This window comes from Polypterus senegalus, chromosome 3 (assembly GCF_016835505.1).
Source record: "Polypterus senegalus isolate Bchr_013 chromosome 3, ASM1683550v1, whole genome shotgun sequence".
In the NCBI taxonomy this organism is placed as follows: Eukaryota; Metazoa; Chordata; class Cladistia; order Polypteriformes; family Polypteridae; genus Polypterus; species Polypterus senegalus.
Genome location: NC_053156.1, coordinates 34588262 through 34606306, shown reverse-complemented (window position 1 = coordinate 34606306; position 18045 = coordinate 34588262). Strand labels below are relative to the sequence as shown.

The following is an 18045-nucleotide window of genomic DNA, read 5'->3' as shown; positions in this document are numbered from 1 at the left end:
ACTGTAGGAACTGGGATCAACTTTTACCGCTAGTACTTTTCGCTTAATGAGAGTGCCACAAGCCTCCACAGGGTTTTCCCCTTTTTGAACTCCTGTATGGACGCCAGCCCAGGGGCATTTTGGACATATTAAAAGAAGGTTGGGAAGGGGAGGCACTTCCCTCCACTAACATCCTAGAATATATCGTGCAGTTACCCGATAGGCTAGAGAAAGTTCGACCCCCTACTTAAAGAGCACATGTCCAAGGCTCAAATAGCGCAGGCCCGGAATTATAACAGAAACTCCTCCCTGCACGAATTTCAGCCGGGAGACGGTGTAATGGTGCTGGCCCATTGGCAAGGCCCATATGAGGTTAAGGAGAGGAAGGGGCTCGTAGTCAAGGGTGAGTCAACTGAATTGTCGACCAAGTGAGAGGGTGTACCACATTAATCTGTTGAAGCCGTGGAGTAACAGGGACAAACAACCTTCTTCCAGACCCACCCTCTCCCTTTTTTCAGAGAAAACCAAACTTAGCCTTGGCACTGGCAATACAAGGTCCTTCCATTTGGGCTGCACGGGGCACCCGCAACTTTCCAGCGTCTAGTAGACAGAGTGCTAAGACCCCAGCAGTCCTGTTGTGCTGCCTACCTGGATTAAGTGGTCATCTTTTCTGTGCTGCATGGATATACGCATTCCTCCTGACACTAGCGAAAGCTGGGCTGCGTATCAATCCCTGGAAATGTTATTTCGGGTTGAATGAAGTCAAATATTTGGACTACCTGGTAGGAGGGGGACTGGTGAAGCCACAGTGTTCCAAAATAAAAGACATCCTGGAATGGCCCCATCTGGTAGTCAAAAAGCAAGTGCAAGCCTTCTTAGGACTAGCGAGTTACTACCGCTGGTTTGTACCCCGTTTTTCTGAGAGGGCCGCCACCTTGACAGACTTAACAAAGAAAAGGGCCCCTTTGCATGTGGTGTGGAACAGTGCGATGGAACGGGTATTCAGTGACTTAAAAATGGCTATCACAACGGCACCTGTTTTGAGAACTCCCGATTTTTCTCTTCCCTTTCTCCTCCAGACCGATGCTTCGGACACAGGCCTAGGCGCCATGCTGAGCCAAAGCATCGATGGTGTCGAGCACCCTGTGATTTACCTGAGCTGGAAACTATTGGATCGGGAGACAACGTATGCAGTGGTGGAACGAGAAGCCCTGGCCATCAAGTGGGCGGTAACGTACCTACGGTACTACCTGTTGGGCCGGGAGTTCACCCTGGTGACAGACCACAACGCGCTCCAATGAATGGCTCTTCACAGGGCTTCGAACCCCCGGGTCACTAGGTGGTTTTTGTAGCCATACAAGTTCACCGTCACTTATAGAAGGGGTAACCTCCACGTCAATGCTGATTGTGCTTGGGGAGAGAAGTGTTTATTGTGGGGTGAAAAGCACTTTTTGTAAAGAGTTTCCCACAAAAAGTGCTTTGTGCTTAATGAGCTTGTATCCAAGGCTAGTTTGTGTCAGGAGTTTGGGGAGCTCGAATGACCTCTGGTGACCACAATATGCACATTGTACATATAAAATATGGTTTATGGTTTTGTGAAAATATATATAGTGAGGCATGCGTGAGGAGAGAGCAAGATGACTGACATTAAAACCGGGACGGGTTATATGGCTGAACACATACTAACCGCCCCCACTATTGCAATCCCCGGCTGGAGGAGAAGACCAGCGGCACACCATGACACTACTTCCTGTGAGGCGAAGAAGCCCCACCCCCTTCTCAGCATATGAGCAGCACTAGGATTGGAAAATGTCAATCCCATAACTACTTGTGCCATTACAACCACAGCTGCTATAACTGGAAAAAGCCTGTGAATTGAAGGGCTCTACATTTCATGTTCTCTTTCTTTTCATTTCCATCATTATCATCATTGTCACAATTGAATGGTGGACAGAAGACACCAAACCTTTAACTTGTTCTGGTTTCCTTATTGCCATCTCACAATATGTAGAAATACTGTCACGCATGTAAGTGGGTGGATCAGCTACATGGCTCTGGAATAGAAGATACGGAGAAGGATAAGACGTTTTATGCTGGCCTTAATCAAACCCCTTTTGTTTTCCCTCAGAACGGAGCATGATTTTCGGGATAAACAATGACACTTCTTTCAGCCCTACTTATGCAGAACCTATAAAAGAGGAGATGTGACCAGAAGTCTGTAATCGCTACCGACCCTGGTGTAAGAAACGTGAGACTCAGAGAAGAAGTCTCAAATGGACCATCAACCCTATCTTTTTGTTTCCTTTAAGTGTCCATGTGGGATTAAATTCCATTGCCGATTAAAATGGGATGCTAGCAAACACTCCGCACTACTGATGTTGTCTTTTGATTTTCTCCCACAATATTCTGTTGCCAAGTACTCGCTGCTTATTCTTCACTGATCCTAAAACAACATTTTTTTTCATTCACATACAAAGTAACTTTGCTGTTCAAAGACTACAAAAAGAGGAAAAAGAAAATCTGAAAAGGGACAATAAAACGGTAGCATGTGGAGGTCTGAGGTGCCAAAAAGGACTTTAACTGGAGTGTTCTGGAATGAAAATGAGCTTAGCTCAGAGATTATTCCAGATGTACCACACCATGGAGTTGCCTTTGTTTCAGTTAAATCAAAATCGGGTGGCACTTAGATAAAACCAGAAGATCTTATTCTTGTTCTTTCTGGGATAGGAGGTTCAGGAGTGCTCTGGGCATTACAAACAAACTCTGCGTTGACTGTTGGCAGGAAGTAAGTCGTGTGAAGTAAGCACAATAAGTTACAACCCTGAGTAGAAGAAGCAGAGATGGACGCCACCTTCTTTTCCATTTCCACCCACCCACGCCTGCACACGCACACACATACTGCTTCTCCTGGATGAGATTGAACTCTGCATGGAACTAACAGCTAGAGTAATACTTAGATAAACAGAATAATATACCACTAGACACCAATTTATCCAAAAAATATGCCAGGATGAAGAGTGTAACTAATCAGAAGAAGAAAGGCAAAGAGAAGGAAAGAAAACAGCAAAGAGTGAGGCAATGCTTTCTTTTGCAAACAAAAGTAAAAATAAAAAAGAGAAACGGTAACTGAAGGATCCTGGTTTTGGCACTGGGCATTAGGTCTCAGGAGTGTGGTGTCAGAAGGCATGTGTTCACTAGGAAAAGAAAATGCACTGTCAAAAATTCAACATACTCCTTAAACTGGACAGCTGGGAAAAAAAAAATGAAGCAACAAGAAAAGAAGAAATTTTGTTTGCCCACCAAGATAACAGTGCTTCCTAGGGGGATGTGGGTGAGGAGTTAAGTGGGGAGGGGGGCTACAATAAAGAGAGATTTTGCTAGGCCCACACGTGCTGCACTTTAAACAGTGTAAAAAAAAAATGAAGAAGTCAAAGAGAAATCTTAAAAACCATTCAAAAAGTTGTGAAAGAGAACAGGAGCAGGAAGGAAGGGGAGGGTTCTGGGGAGAAAAAAATCAACTGCAGATCTAACATATGCCATAGCAATCAAAATGCATTCTCTAGGAAGTGGAGGGGGAAAATTGCTTGAAAATGCACTCTCATTCCTGGGCAAGAGTGAATGCGTGAGAGCGCTTGGGCTCTCGAGAAACAGCAGACAGCAGATTCATGGCACTTACCGTCTTCGGTTGGCACGTAAATGTTTAAGTACAGGCAGTCCTCGCTTTGATTCTGGACATAGCCCGCCACTATTTCCAGATTATCCGTAAACCACACAGGAAGCATTATCTCAGGCAGTACCCCATGGATGTTCTGAGGGCAAACAGGGGCAAAGTGGGTGGCATTTCGCACTTCTGACCAGGACCCAGGAGCCTCTGGAGGCTGAAACCGTCTTTCACCCACTGGTGGAGTAGCGTAAGGCACTCCGAGGTACTGTTCCACTGGCCCCAAAATCTCATTATTGAGATCCTTCTTGATTCCACGTAGTTTGCCATAGTTTGTTGTCACCACAGGATACTTTCCACCAGTGCTAGCATCGCCCTTCTGACAAGATGTGAGGATGAGTCTCAAAACCAGGCTCGATAGCCAGAGCAAGCAGACATCTGACCTCCTCCTGCAGCACAATCTGGGCACACTGGCTACAGTGGCACACAAAAGAGATATGACAGGAAACATTTCCACGTCTGGAGAGTGCCACACCACTGGCCTGTGAAGAAGCAAGGAGACTGACAGCAGCAACGTCTTCAGTCGAAAAGTGAAATGTGTCACCTCGTCTCAAGCTGGGAGTCCGGAGTGTTAGTTGGCCTTCTTTCTGGAAAGCAGAGCTGCAGTACAACAAGGTTATACTCTGAGAGTGCCAGCTTCAGGTGCTTTGCCTTCTTTGAATCGTTCCATTTTGATGGGAGGCTTTCATTGGAGAAGGAGATACTCGGGGACCACCCCACCAGCCAGCACACCTCGCCTGCCCTGCAATGAGAGAGACAGAGAGAGAAAGAAGTGAGAAGACATTGTGATAGGAAATGAGGAGACCCCAGAACAAGGTAGAGAAACCGCTCAGGGCACTTTCCTGCTCCTTCTCACATCCAAAAGCAGAGATCTCAGTTAACCTTGGAAGAACTCTGAACTCAAACATCCTTTATTGTCCACTAGCTGAAATACCCGGTGTTTTTTTTTTAATTGTTACAATGAGAATAATTCAAGATGAAAATATAGTTAACAAAAACAAACATTAAAATGACAAACAAATAATACTATGGATTTTTCATGATAAAACTATCGGTTGCTTTTACGGAGCACACCAGAAACGTTCCAAGTGTCAACTGGATGATAACATACATACAAGACCGCAAGATTGTTACAGTCTGCTTTTTATATAAGACTAGCAGAATACCCGCGCTTCGCAGCGGAGAAGTAGTGTGTTAAAGAAGTTATGAAAAAGAAAAGGAAACATTTTGAAAATAACATAACATGATTGTCAATGTAATTGTTTTGTCATTGATATGAGTGTTGTTCTCATATCTATATACAGGTATATATCTATATGTCTATATCTATATCTATATCTATATATATATATATATATATATATATATATATATATCTATATATATATATATATATATATATATATATCTATATATATATATATATCTATATCTATATATATATATATATATATATATATATATATATATCTATATATATATCTATATATATATATATATCTCAAAATACCCGACTTCAGCGAGAAGTAAAAAGAAAAGGAAACATTTTAATAATAACGTAACATGATTGACATTGTAATTGTTTTGTCATTGTCATGAGTGTTGCTGGCATATATATATATATATATATATATATATATATATATATATATATATATATATACTAATAAAAGGCAAAGCTCTCACTCACTCACTCACTCACTCACTCACTCACTCACTCACTCACTCACTCACTCACTCACTGACTCATCACTAATTCTCCAACTTCCCGTGTAGGTAGAAGGCTGAAATTTGGCAGGCTCATTCCTTACAGCTTACTTACAAAAGTTGGGCAGGTTTCATTTTGAAATTCTACGCCTAATGGTCATAACTGGAAGGTATTTTTCTCCATTAACTGTAATGGAGTTGAGCTGGAAAGACGTGGGGGCGGAGTTTCGTGTGACATCATCACGCCTCTCACGTAATCACGTGAACTGACTGTCAACGCAGTGCGTAGAAAACCAGGAAGACCTCCAAAAAGCGCTTAAGAAAACATGCATTATATAATTGAGAAGGCAGCGAAACAATAAGAAGCGAGCAAGTGACATATACTACCATATTCATGAGTGCTGCTACCTCGGAAAGAAAGCAAGGTGTAAACCTAAACTTTAAATTAAGTTCATAGACAGGCTACGCTGGCATTTCACATGCCCACAGGTAATCGGGATACAAGTTTAATGAGAGGACGCAGGATATAAACGAGAGTTTTGATCACTTTGTAACTAAGTTAAAATTGTAGGTGAAGGGGTGTGCTTATGCAAATTCCGAGAGACTGTGTTTGTGGGGATTGACAGTTAAGGCGGTGGGGGAGTCACGTCATCATCTCCCCTCCCATTCATCTCATTTCGCTCTGAGCTGAGCTCCGTGGCTAACGCCGTCTTCCGAAGCAACTTCATCAGACTGCCACCAAATACTCACAGAAAAATCCACAAGTTAATACACACGCTGTCTCTAGAGTTTCTCCACACTGAATCCTCCAGGCACTACTTACAAAAGGTCACATTGACAATCGTGTTACGTTATTTTTAAAATCTTTCCTTTTCTTAGCACATGCACAGCTGAGAAGCTTCGATGCATGTGCTCCATAACGCGTTAAAAAATAATGCATTTAATCACAGCAAAGGGGAGCTTTTGTCAATGCATGATTTCCTGGTACACCGATTACATTGATCAGTGCATCCCGATTCATTTTACCCTCGCACCACCTTAGTTTGAGAAGAAGTATGAAAAAATATGAGGTTAACACAGAAAAACAGATCACCAATTCAAGCTTTATGAATAATCGATTCGCCATCAATAATTGTTTTGGTAAAGCCATCCTCCTTCCATTTTATAATTTTTCCGCCACTAGCCATGATTAAATGAACGGTAAATAAAGTAAGAGCAAAGCGAGGGTGACTTATTTAGGCAGGCATATATATGACAGCAACACTCATGACAATGTCAATCATGTTACGTTATTATTAAAATGTTTCCTTTTCTTTTTCATTACTTCTTTAACACACTACTTCTCCGCTGCGAGGCGCGGGTATTTTGATATATATATATATGAATGACCTCCAAAGAGCACTGAGACTTTTGATATCATGAACGTGTCTGCAAAAACTGGGGTTTCCTGCCCAGCAAAAGTCGAGCAGCCAGCGCAGCATAGCAGTGCCGCCTTTGAGACGCTGACTGCGCTTCTGCCTTAAGTCAAAGTGAGCACTTTTAATTTTTTTCATCCTCCCCCTGTGCTATAGCCCAGACAAGTGCAAACACGGGACCCCTTTTCTACACCACGGCAAAATAATATTAAGGCGATTCACACTTTCTTTTGCACGTATACGATTATGAGGTTCTCACCCCGGATTATGAAGACACACACACGAGTAGAGGACTGACAGTGCCATCACAGCCGATTAATGGCGGGACGCCTCACCAGTCTACACAAGCCCCACCGCGACTGTCGTCAAAAGATGATCATAACGTCAGCGAACACATCTCTCTATACTATATAAAAGAAAAAGGCAACTTTCCTTTCTTTACACCTTTTTTCCTTTTATCCCAAACCAAAGCCTTTCTCTTAACACTGCAGAGGACACAAAACTAATTTTCTTTAAATGCCGGTAAGGCACATTACCAGAGGCACAAATTTGAATGTTCACATAGAAAATGTAATTTCAATGTACCTGTACTTCTTAAAACGTTAATGTTTTACTGTTTAATAACTTATAGACTATAATTTATTATTTTTCCCTTGCACTCAGTGACCAAACCTATACACACACACATACATACATACACACAAGTATATGTATGTGTATATATATATATATATACACACATACATACATACATACATACACACATATATATAATTTGTGTGTGTGTATGTATGTGTGTGTATATATGATGTAGATAGGTATGTATGTGTATATATATGTATATATATATATGTATGTATGTATGTATGTATGTATGTGTGTGTGTGTGTGTGTGTGTGTGTGTTTATATATATGACAGCAGCAATCCAAGCTGTGAGAAAACACTAAAAAGGAGGCGTGTCAGACGTTGTGGTACATTTTCTGATGCAGCTACTGAAAACAACTTCGTGACGCTGCCGCCAAATAAACAAAACAATTACTTTGACAATCATGTTACATTATTTTTAAAATGTTTCCTTTTCTTTTCATAACTTCTTTAACACATGACATCGCACAAGCTGGTATTTTGCTATATATATATATATATATATATATATATATATATATATATATATATATATATATATATATATATATATATATATATATATATATATCACAGCGACACTCATAACAGTGACAAAACAATTACATTGACAATCATGTTACGTTATTTTCAAAATGTTTCCTTTTCTTTCTCTTTCCTTCTTTAACACACTACTTCTCCGCTGCCAAGCGCGGGTGTATATATATATATATAGATAGATAGATATATATATATAGATAGATATGAGAACAACACTCATATCAATGACAAAACAATTACATTAACAATCATGTTACGTTATTTTTAAAATTTTTCCTTTTCTTTTCGTATTTTTTAACACATATTCTCATGGGCAGGTATTCTGCTAGTATATATATATATAGCAGAATATCCGCACTTCGCAGCGGAGAAGTAGTGTGTTAATGATGTATGATTTATGTGTGTGTGTATATATATATATATATATATATATATATATATATACACATACATATAAACATACACACAGGTATATATATGTGTATAGATATGTATGTGTCTATATGTGTGTGTATAGCTTTGGTCACTGAGTGCAAGGGAAAAATAATAAAATATAGCCTATAAGTTATTAAACAGTAAAACATTAACGTTTTAAGAAGTACAGGTACATTGAGCACTACTGGAGTGGTTGCGGGTAAACTACATTTTAAAGACGGTGTAACAGAACAGGTAAGTAGTACTAACAGCAGCTAAAATGTATATGGATCATCTCTCGGTAGTAGATCCCTTTTGAAAGGCGCTACACGACGGCTGTGGTATAGAAATTACATTTTCTATGTGAACGTCCAAATTTCTGCCTCTGGTAATGTGCATTACTGGCATTACCAGCAATTAAAGAAAATTAGTTTTGTGTCCTCTGCAGTGTTAAGAGAGAAAGGCTTTGGTTTGGGATAAAAGGAAATGCAGGCAAAATAGAAAGTGCGAATCGCCTTAATATTAGTTTGCCGCGGTGTAGAAAAGGGGTCCCGTGTTTGCACTTGTCTGAGCTATAGCTCAGGGGGAGGATGAAAAAAATTAAAAGTGCTCACTTTGACTTAAGGCAGAAGCGCAGTCAGCGCCTCAAAGGCGGCACAGCTATATGCGCTACGCTGCTCGACTTTTGCTGGGCAGGAGACCCCAGTTTTGCAGACACGCTCATGATATCAAAAGTCTCAGCCTTTTGGAGTTTATTCATATATATATATATAGCAAAATACCCCGCCTCGCAGCGGAGAAGTAATGTGTTAAAGAAGTAATGAAAAAGAAAAGGAAACATTTTAATAATAACGTACCATGATTGACATTGTCATGAGTGTTGCTGTCATATATATGCCTGCCTGAACAAGTCACCCTCGCTTCGCTCTTACTTTTTTACCATTCATTTAATCATGGCTAGTGGCGGAAAAATTATAAAATGGAAGGAGGATTACACTGAGTATGGCTTTACCAAAACAATTATTGATGGCGAATCGATTATTCATAAAGCTTGAATTGGTGATCTGTTTTTCTGTGTTAACCTCATATTTTTTCATACTTCTTCTCAAACTAAAGGTGGTGCGAGGGTAAAATGAATCGTGAAGCGCTGATCAATGTAATCGGTGTACCTGGAAATCATGCATTGACAAAAGTTTCCCTTTGCTTGTAAATGCAAAGTGTGATTAAATGCATTATTTTTTAACGCGTTATGGAGCACATGCATCAAGGCTTCTCAGCTGTGCTTGTGGTAAGAAAAGGAAACATTTTAAAAATAACGTAATACGATTGTCAATGTAACTTTTGTAAGTAGTGCCTGGAGGATTCAGTGTGTAGAAACTCTAGAGACAGCGTGTGTATTAACTTGTGGATTTTTCTGTGAGTATTTGGTGGCAGTGTGACGAAGTTGCTTCGAAAGATGGCGTTAGTGCGGAGCTCAGCTCAGAGCGAAATGAGGTGAATGGGAGGGGAGATGATGACGTGACTCCTCCACCCGCCTTAACTGTCAATCCCCCCACAAACACAGTCTCCCGGAATTTGCATAAGCACACCACTTCACCAGCAATTTTAACTAAGTTACAAAGTGATCAAAACTCTAGTTTATATCCTGCATCCTCTCATTAAACTTGTATCCCGCTTTACCCGTGGGCATGAGAAACGCCAGCGGCAGTCTGTCTATGAACTTAATTTAAAGTTTAGGTTTACAACTTGCTTTCTTTCCAAAGTAGAAGCACTCATGAATATGGTAGTATATGTCACTCGCTCGCTTCTTATTGTTTTTCGCTGCCTTCTCAATTATATAATGCATGTTTTATTCAGCGCTTTTTGGAGGTCTTCCTGGTTTTCTACGCACTGCGTTGACAGTCAGTTCACGTGATTACGTGGGAGGCGTGATGATGTCACACGAAACTCCGCCCCCCGCGGCTTTCGAGCTCAACTCCATTACAGTAAATGGAGAAAAATACCTTCCAGTTATGACCATTACGCGTAGAATTTCGAAATGAAACCTGCCCAACTTTTGTAAGTAAGATGTAAGGAATGAGCCTGCCAAATTTCAGCCTTCTACCTACACGGGAACTTGGAGAATTAGTGATGAGTGAGTCAGTGAGTGAGTGAGTGAGTGAGTCAGTGAGGGCTTTGCCTTTTATTAGTATATATTACACACAATGGAACCAAACTCCTTCGCCTTTCAGATTGCCAGGCCTAGCCCTAGGCCGGTCCGGCACTAAACTTTTTTCATGCTGACACTCAAACGTCTTCCAAATTTCTTCTTGACACCTGTTATGGAGAGGACAAGCAGTATTTTTGGGACTGAAGGCATTATATGAAAGGTTAGCTGCGATCTGCCCCAGTTACAGGTTTGGGCTCAGATGGACTGTGATGAGCTAAGAATGACCTCTCTGGGCACAAAGTGGTGCTGTGCATGGCACTGTGTGTGGCATTGTCTGAATTCACTGTACAGTACACCCTCCAGATTCACAAAGCCTGAAATTTCAGTTTTGGTTTTGCCTAAGTTGGTCATGAACAATTAAACAGGAATATTTTTGGAGCTGCCGAAATGTTGTAAAGACTCGCAGATGACGTGGAAGCCGTGAAGTCAACTGTCAGTGAGGAGCTGCAGATGTTCCGGTCTCTCAGCTGTTTTCTTTCACTGAACAGACACTCAAGGTAGTTCTGTGTCTCTTCAGTGAATCTTTGAGTACCGTTCAAATGACTTTGTGTTGACTGAGCAGTTGCTAACGGAGTCCCAAATGAGCCACATTACCTGCATTGTGAGGGAGTGTTAATTATGACACTGCAGCCATGTGGCGCGATTCCCCAAGGGTGATCTAGCTCATTGTTGAGTACCCAAGTGGCTGGACCAGGCCAAGGGGATGCCCACGTAATACCTGGCTGTGGAAGATAGATTGTCATTTCTGAGAATGGGACTGGACCGCATGTCTCTCTGGGGGGTTGCCAATAGGGTCTTGAGCTGTTTCGTCATGTGGTGAGTGCATCAATGCCCTGTACCAGTGCATGCTCCCCAACCTGACCTGAACAGACAATGCAGGCTCTGTTCTTGGCATTAAATTAGCATCGGGAAAATCACTCATACTATATAAACATATATGTAGCTCATACAATAGTTCAAGGCTAGAAAAAGAAGAGCTTGAGTAATTCCAGAGAAGAGAGACGAGGCTAGTCTAGGACTGTGAGGTTTGAGCTACGAGTCCAGACTGAAGGAGCTGAATGTTGGTTTGAAGCTCTGGAGTGACTGCCCTGGTAGTTCAGGTGGTTCAGTTAGATGTAAACACACCATTCGTGCTCTGATGCAAACCAAAGCAACTGTTCTGAGACCCTTTGGAAACAGTGTTCTCTGGGAAGTACCAGGCAAACCTTGGAGCAAATCATGTGAAGTACAAATGTGATCTTGAAACCTATCAACCTGTCCCCTTCCGAAAATATTTCTACCGGTAATTAGGCAATCACAGTATCAAAATAAATTTGCACACGTTGGCATGAAACAATTTGCACAAATACCAGTCAATCAGACCACTCCTAGCCAGGGCCATCTTAACGCATGGGTATGCCGGGCAGTTGCCCAGGGGCCCCACGAGCATGTATGTTGTGACTTGCTGAGTGGTTGTGAAAGTAGGGGTCCCAGTGCCCTGCTTTGCCCGGGGCCCTACGAGTATAATCATGTTACAGCCTTGCTCCTAGCACCTGATTCAGCCTCAGGGTCCGCTTTTTGCCCTCACAATTGGATCAGACAGAAGTAGAACGTTGTGTCCAGGTGAGGGAATAAAAGGTCTCCAGACAGCAAAAGAACCTTTGTTGCACCAACAGGGTCGTCCCATTTATTGCCCATGGACAAACAAAAAATAAACTAAGGAAAATAATGCTTTTTGGCGGGAATTCAACAAAGGTAGAGTTGCAAGGTTGCAGTCGCTGCCAATGGAGCTCCATTAGGTAGGTCACTCGAGCCAGTAACGACACCTACATCTGGGACTCCCGGAGTTTTATGGTGGCTGAATTGGAAGGGGCGGGGTGAAATGCCATCACCAGGTTGCTTCTAGGCACTTTGGGGAAAGAAGGAGATGACAATGAGAAAAGGCAGCGCCCCTTCTTGCTCGGCGGGTAACTACATGCCTAAACTGAGCCTGTAAAGAGGGCCTCAGATGCACATGCGTGACATCACATTCAAATTAATAAAAGACATTCATTTGTGTTGGGCTGATCAAGCTGACCACATACAGTGTTTGTGAGAAATGCATGCGACCTACGATCAAATCGAGTGATTCACATTCAACACCATCCATCCTCTGCTCCTTAGGGACAAGCTGACAGAGATGGGAGTAGATTCATACCTGGTGGCATGGATCGTAGACTATCTTACAGACAGACCTCAGTATATGCGTCTTGGGAACTGCAGGTCTGACATTGTGGTCAGCAACAGAGGAGCGCCACAGGGGACTGACTGTACTTTCTCCAGTCCTGTTCAGCCTCTATACATCAGACTTCCAATACAACTTGGAGTTGTGCCACGTGCAAAGGCTGGCGTCTTTCAACATCTGCAATAAGATGCTGCAGATGTTCTACCAGACGGTTCTAGCGAGTGCCCTCTTCTACCCAGTGGTGTGCTGGGGAGGCAGCATAAAGAAGAGGAATGCCTCACGCCTGGACACACTGATGAGGAAGGCAGGCTCTATTGTAAGCACGGAGCTGGAGAGTTTGACATCAGAGGCAGAGCAATGGGCGCTTAGCAGGCTTCTGTCAATCATGGAGAATCCACTGCATCCACTGAACAGTATCATCTCCAGAAAGAGGAGCAGCTTCAGAGACAGACTGCTGTCACCATCCTGCTCCACTGACAGACTGAGGAGATCGTTCCTCCCCCACACTATGTGACTCTTCAATTCCACCCTTGGGGTAAACGTTAATGTTATTCAAAGTTAATTAAATTTAATATTGTTTTTATCAGTATGCTGCTGCTGGAGTATGTGAATTTCCCCTTAGGATTAATAAAGTATCTATCTATCAATCATATATTGGTTTTCACATCTATCTATCTATCTATCTATCTATTATAGTGCCTTTCACATCTATCTATCTATTCAATATAGTACCTTTCACATCTATCTATCTATCTATCTATCTATTATAGTGCCTTTCACATCTATCTATTTATCTATCTATCTATTATAGTGCCTTTCACATCTATCTATCTATTCAATATAGTGCCTTTCACATCTATCTATCTATTATAGTGCCTTTCACATCTATCTATCTATTCAATATAGTACCTTTCACATCTATCCATCTATCTATCTATCAATCATATAGTGCCTTTCACATCTATCTATTTATCTATCTATCTATTATAGTGCCTTTCACATCTATCTATCTATTCAATATAGTACCTTTCACATTTATCTATCTATCTATCTATCTATCTATCTATCTATCGCACCTTTCACATCTAGACATGGGCTGGTGTTCTGGGTGGATGTCTCAAGGTTACTTACCCAGCCGGGATGGCAGTTTATTGGAAGGACAGGGGGAGACTAATCGCAAGGACTGTTGGTTGCCACGATACAACAGATGGCAATCTTCCTGAACTATGGTGCCTACATGGAGACCTGCAGAGCAGACTGGGAATTGCAGTCCTGTGAGACAATCCTGTTGTTGTCCATTGGTGCTGCCAGGGGGAGCTGCAGGTTCAGACTGTTCCCACTTTAACCAACTTCCACCTGACCCAGCAGCTCTACCTGGATGTGATGTGGTGGCACTGGAAATACTCCTGGGTCTGGCAAGAAAGAAGCTGAGTTTCCTGAATGAATAGTCAGATTCAGGAGGAGAGTGGATAGAGATTACTTGCATGGTGTGGAAGGAGACAGGAATAGTTTGTATTATACTATTGTGGAAAGGATTATTTGTAAAAAAAAATATATATATATATATATATATATATATATATATATATATATATATATATATATATATATATATATATATATATATATATATATATATATATATATATATATCTTCTGTTTGAACACAGGAATGTGTTGTGTAGTTTTGTTTGGGAGTTTGGTGCACTGCCATGCCCCCTACTGGTAACACTATCTATCTATCTGATAATTAAGTAAGTGATGAAGACTGAAAAAGAATAAGTAGACAAGATGTTGACACACAATAATAAGAAGCATTCCTGAAATCAGCATGATTTTTTTTAGATATTCAAAAGGTTTTATGTTGTGGCAACCTAGTGGCACATTTACTGGTCACCAGTAATAAAAAATTTTCTATTGAAAATCCCCCAGAACATAGTTCATGTGTTTTCAGAATTCATAATGTAAATATTGTGTTTATTGATCATTGCATGTAACAAAGAGAAGAGTAGTGATATCTGCTGAGAGCCAAGCACTTCACAGAAAGTGCTTAACTTAGAGAAGCTGAGCAGCAGGCAGACACGAAGGCTCATAGACAAAATCCAGGATACAGAATGCAAGAACGAGAACAAGATAGAAATGCATACCGACAATCACGCGCCACTTTGAAAAGTTATATCACCAATGAGATCGCTGTGAAGCTGTCATTTTTCATGATGAAAACAAAAGAATGGAAAACTTTAGTTTATTCTCGATGGACCACCTTTATGTTAGGGCAATAGATCCACTAGTAACTTATAAAAATAACCACATGTGGAGATTCTATCAAAAACGTCAAAAGCTCTGAAACAAAATTCTATTTAAAACAGAAAAAATGTTGTCTCATTCGTAACAATTCTTGGTCGTAGTCCTATACAGTATATCCAGGAGAACAAACACTGGGCGGCAACAGGATTTAAATTGAACAGACTGTGATTATGGCTTATTAACAAGGAATGTTGATACTGGCAAGGCAATACTCTTAATGAAAACACCAAGACCACACAAAACCAAAATCGTCAATCAAAGCACATTTTGGAGATTTTGAAAACCAAATAACATGGGATTAGAGCTATAGTGTAAGGGGAAAGTTGTAGTCAATTAACAAAAGAATTGGTTGCTCAAATCAGATTGAAACCCTCATTTGAACGTTAGCCTTTTAGTTTTTGTTTTATCCACAAACTTGGACAACCTGGACGTGCACAATGCTGACCTTCATACCTTTGGCCTGGTCATGTCATGTGCGGCACACTTCCAGTTGACCTTACCTAGAAATCGCTTGCCACCCAAACCCAACAGAATGCACAGAATAGCAACGCCAATATCACAAGGCAAGTGGTGCCACAGCAAAGCGGATTTATTTTTTAATGTTATTAGGAATCTGTCTAAATTAACAAAGAAAGGAAGCCTTATGTTCCTTGGCCATGCAAACCCCCATAACAACGTCTTTGGTTATTTCTAAAGATCAAGGAGCGGCTCCAAAAAATTAAATTACAACAAGATCACGAGAGAACAAATAAAAATGCGAATATCGAAACACAGCTTAGCCTGGCGATTTCAGCTTTTCATATGGAGAGATTAATCCTATCGAGCCCAGTCACCTCTCTGCCACTCAAAGTTTTCAGAATAGTTCATACATAAATCATTCAGGATCACAGAACCAGTCAGACCTCTCATGTTATTCAGAATAATAAGGCCTTTGACCCCTACATCTTATTGGACCCCTGAATTATTCAGATCACATGTGTAACTCTTTAGCTTCTTCACTCAGCAGGCTGGCGGTCTGTTAAACGAATTCCAACCAAACTTGGTATGCATTTCTCGTTTTTTTGCCTTGCGCCCTCCTCATTATAACCTATCATCTACGGGGGAGAGGAGCGAAAGCTTTAGATTCATCAAAAATTTCGATCTTTAGTTTTCAACGGATCTCAACATTTTAGGGTCTCCTGATACCGAAAACATTGATATCTCGATGATGGGTGAGCGTTTGTGTGTTGCAGTTTCTTGAAAATAGTCCAAAGCTAAAACTCGAAACTTATGCGATGATGATGTGCTGATTGGTTTTGCAGCCAAATCGTTCAAGAGAAAGAGGCACTCTAGAGGAACCCTTAAATACCGTAAATTCTGCAATTAATTATGAATTCTTCTCATCAATTGCTGTTGTAATGACCTATTTTATGATCAGAAAGATCAGCGTTAGAGCGGTAAATAATTACTGAAATGTTATTGAATAGCTCAGGTAACTTGGCTCCTAGGCCACAAAGCCTGCTGACGCTCACATCCAAATATGTTGTCAACAGAACGTTCAAGTGGTTTGCTTGAGAGCATGGAGGCAACATGGGAATGCTGCCTGGAGTCAGGCTTTGAGATGTGACAGATCAGTCTCCTGGCATTTGCTAAATGGACCATCATATGGATGTAAATGTAAAGTTTACATTAAACCTGGGGGAGTCTGAAATGCTCTGACCTTCCAGACTTGCTAGCCTTTGGTTCCTTTTTACACTGTCAGTTTCCCCCAAACCCTGTATTTAAGTCTTTGAACCAAGCAGGCTGACTTTCAGGTCAGCCAGAGAATGGTACATACCCAAAAGGCCGATCTAACAGACCACCTATATACTGTCCTAACCCTTCAGGCCTGAAGAACGGCCTACACATATCTGTTATCCCAAGCTACTCTGTGAATCTTGCAGTTGGTCCCCCTAGAGACATATTCCTGTTAGGCCGCCACACCTTTCTGTCATCATACCGGCTTTTGCTATATTTGACTAGTCCACGGTTCCCCAACTCCAGTCCTGGAGGGCCGCAGTGGCTGCAGGTTTTCATTCCCTTTTCTTAATTAGTGACCTGTTTTTGCTGCTAACTCACCTTTTTTGAACAAATTTTAATTGACTTGTTTTGTAAGATTTGTTTCTCTGAATTTCTTCATTGTTCCTGTAAATTGCTTCATTGCTTTCCTTAAACGGCAGCCAATGTGACGGACGACCTCGGCCATTACCCAGACAGGACACCACCTGGATGGAAGAACTAGGGGAGAGTGCTTCGGTGAGGTAATACCTACCCTGAGAGGCTAGAGGGCAGACCCCTTGGGCAGCTGTGGCATCATGGATTCCAGCGGGGAATGACGAGAGCTGGTGTTTGGTGCAGCCCTGTTGTGTTCTGTGGGGGCCGCCAGGGGGAGTGATTCAAGGAAATACTGATGAGCCACCTGGAACACTCCCGGGACCGGAATAAAAGGACTCCATTCGGGGAGCCAAAGTCGGGAGGAAAGAAGACTGAGCTTGCTAGGAGAGGAGTGGAGGAGGCTAAGAAACAAAGTAAGAAGAAAGAAAAAGAAGGGACTGAATATTGTGTGCTGGGGTTTATATACTCTGCTGTGGTGAAACACTCCCCAATTGTAAGTAAAAGGTGTGTTGTTTGGCAAAGTCATGCCTGCCTGTCTGTGTCGGGTTAGGGCGGCTGTACGCACCCTGGAGGTCCACACCAAACAGAAATGAAATGAGAAGAGAGTGAGCCAACAGAAGACCAATTAAGTCAGGACCTTAATCTCCAACCAATTTCACTCCAACCAAATTCTTAATTAGGCACCAATTCTTGTTGTTAATTAAACCCGTTCTTTAATTCCATGGCTTGTTGCTGCTCTCATTGTACATTAACAGACATTTCCAAAATTGT

General features: G+C 41.5%; 1 protein-coding gene across 1 annotated transcript in view; it reads right to left on the bottom strand.

The window, feature by feature from the left end:
- Positions 1–18045, bottom strand: part of nlgn2a (neuroligin 2a) — a 604796-nt gene that overhangs the window by 385861 nt on the left and 200890 nt on the right. The window contains exon 2 of the mRNA XM_039746931.1: positions 3656–4442. Within this exon, the coding sequence (XP_039602865.1) occupies positions 3656–4151 (496 nt within the window). The 5' untranslated portion in view covers positions 4152–4442. The remainder of the gene's footprint in view (positions 1–3655; positions 4443–18045) is intronic.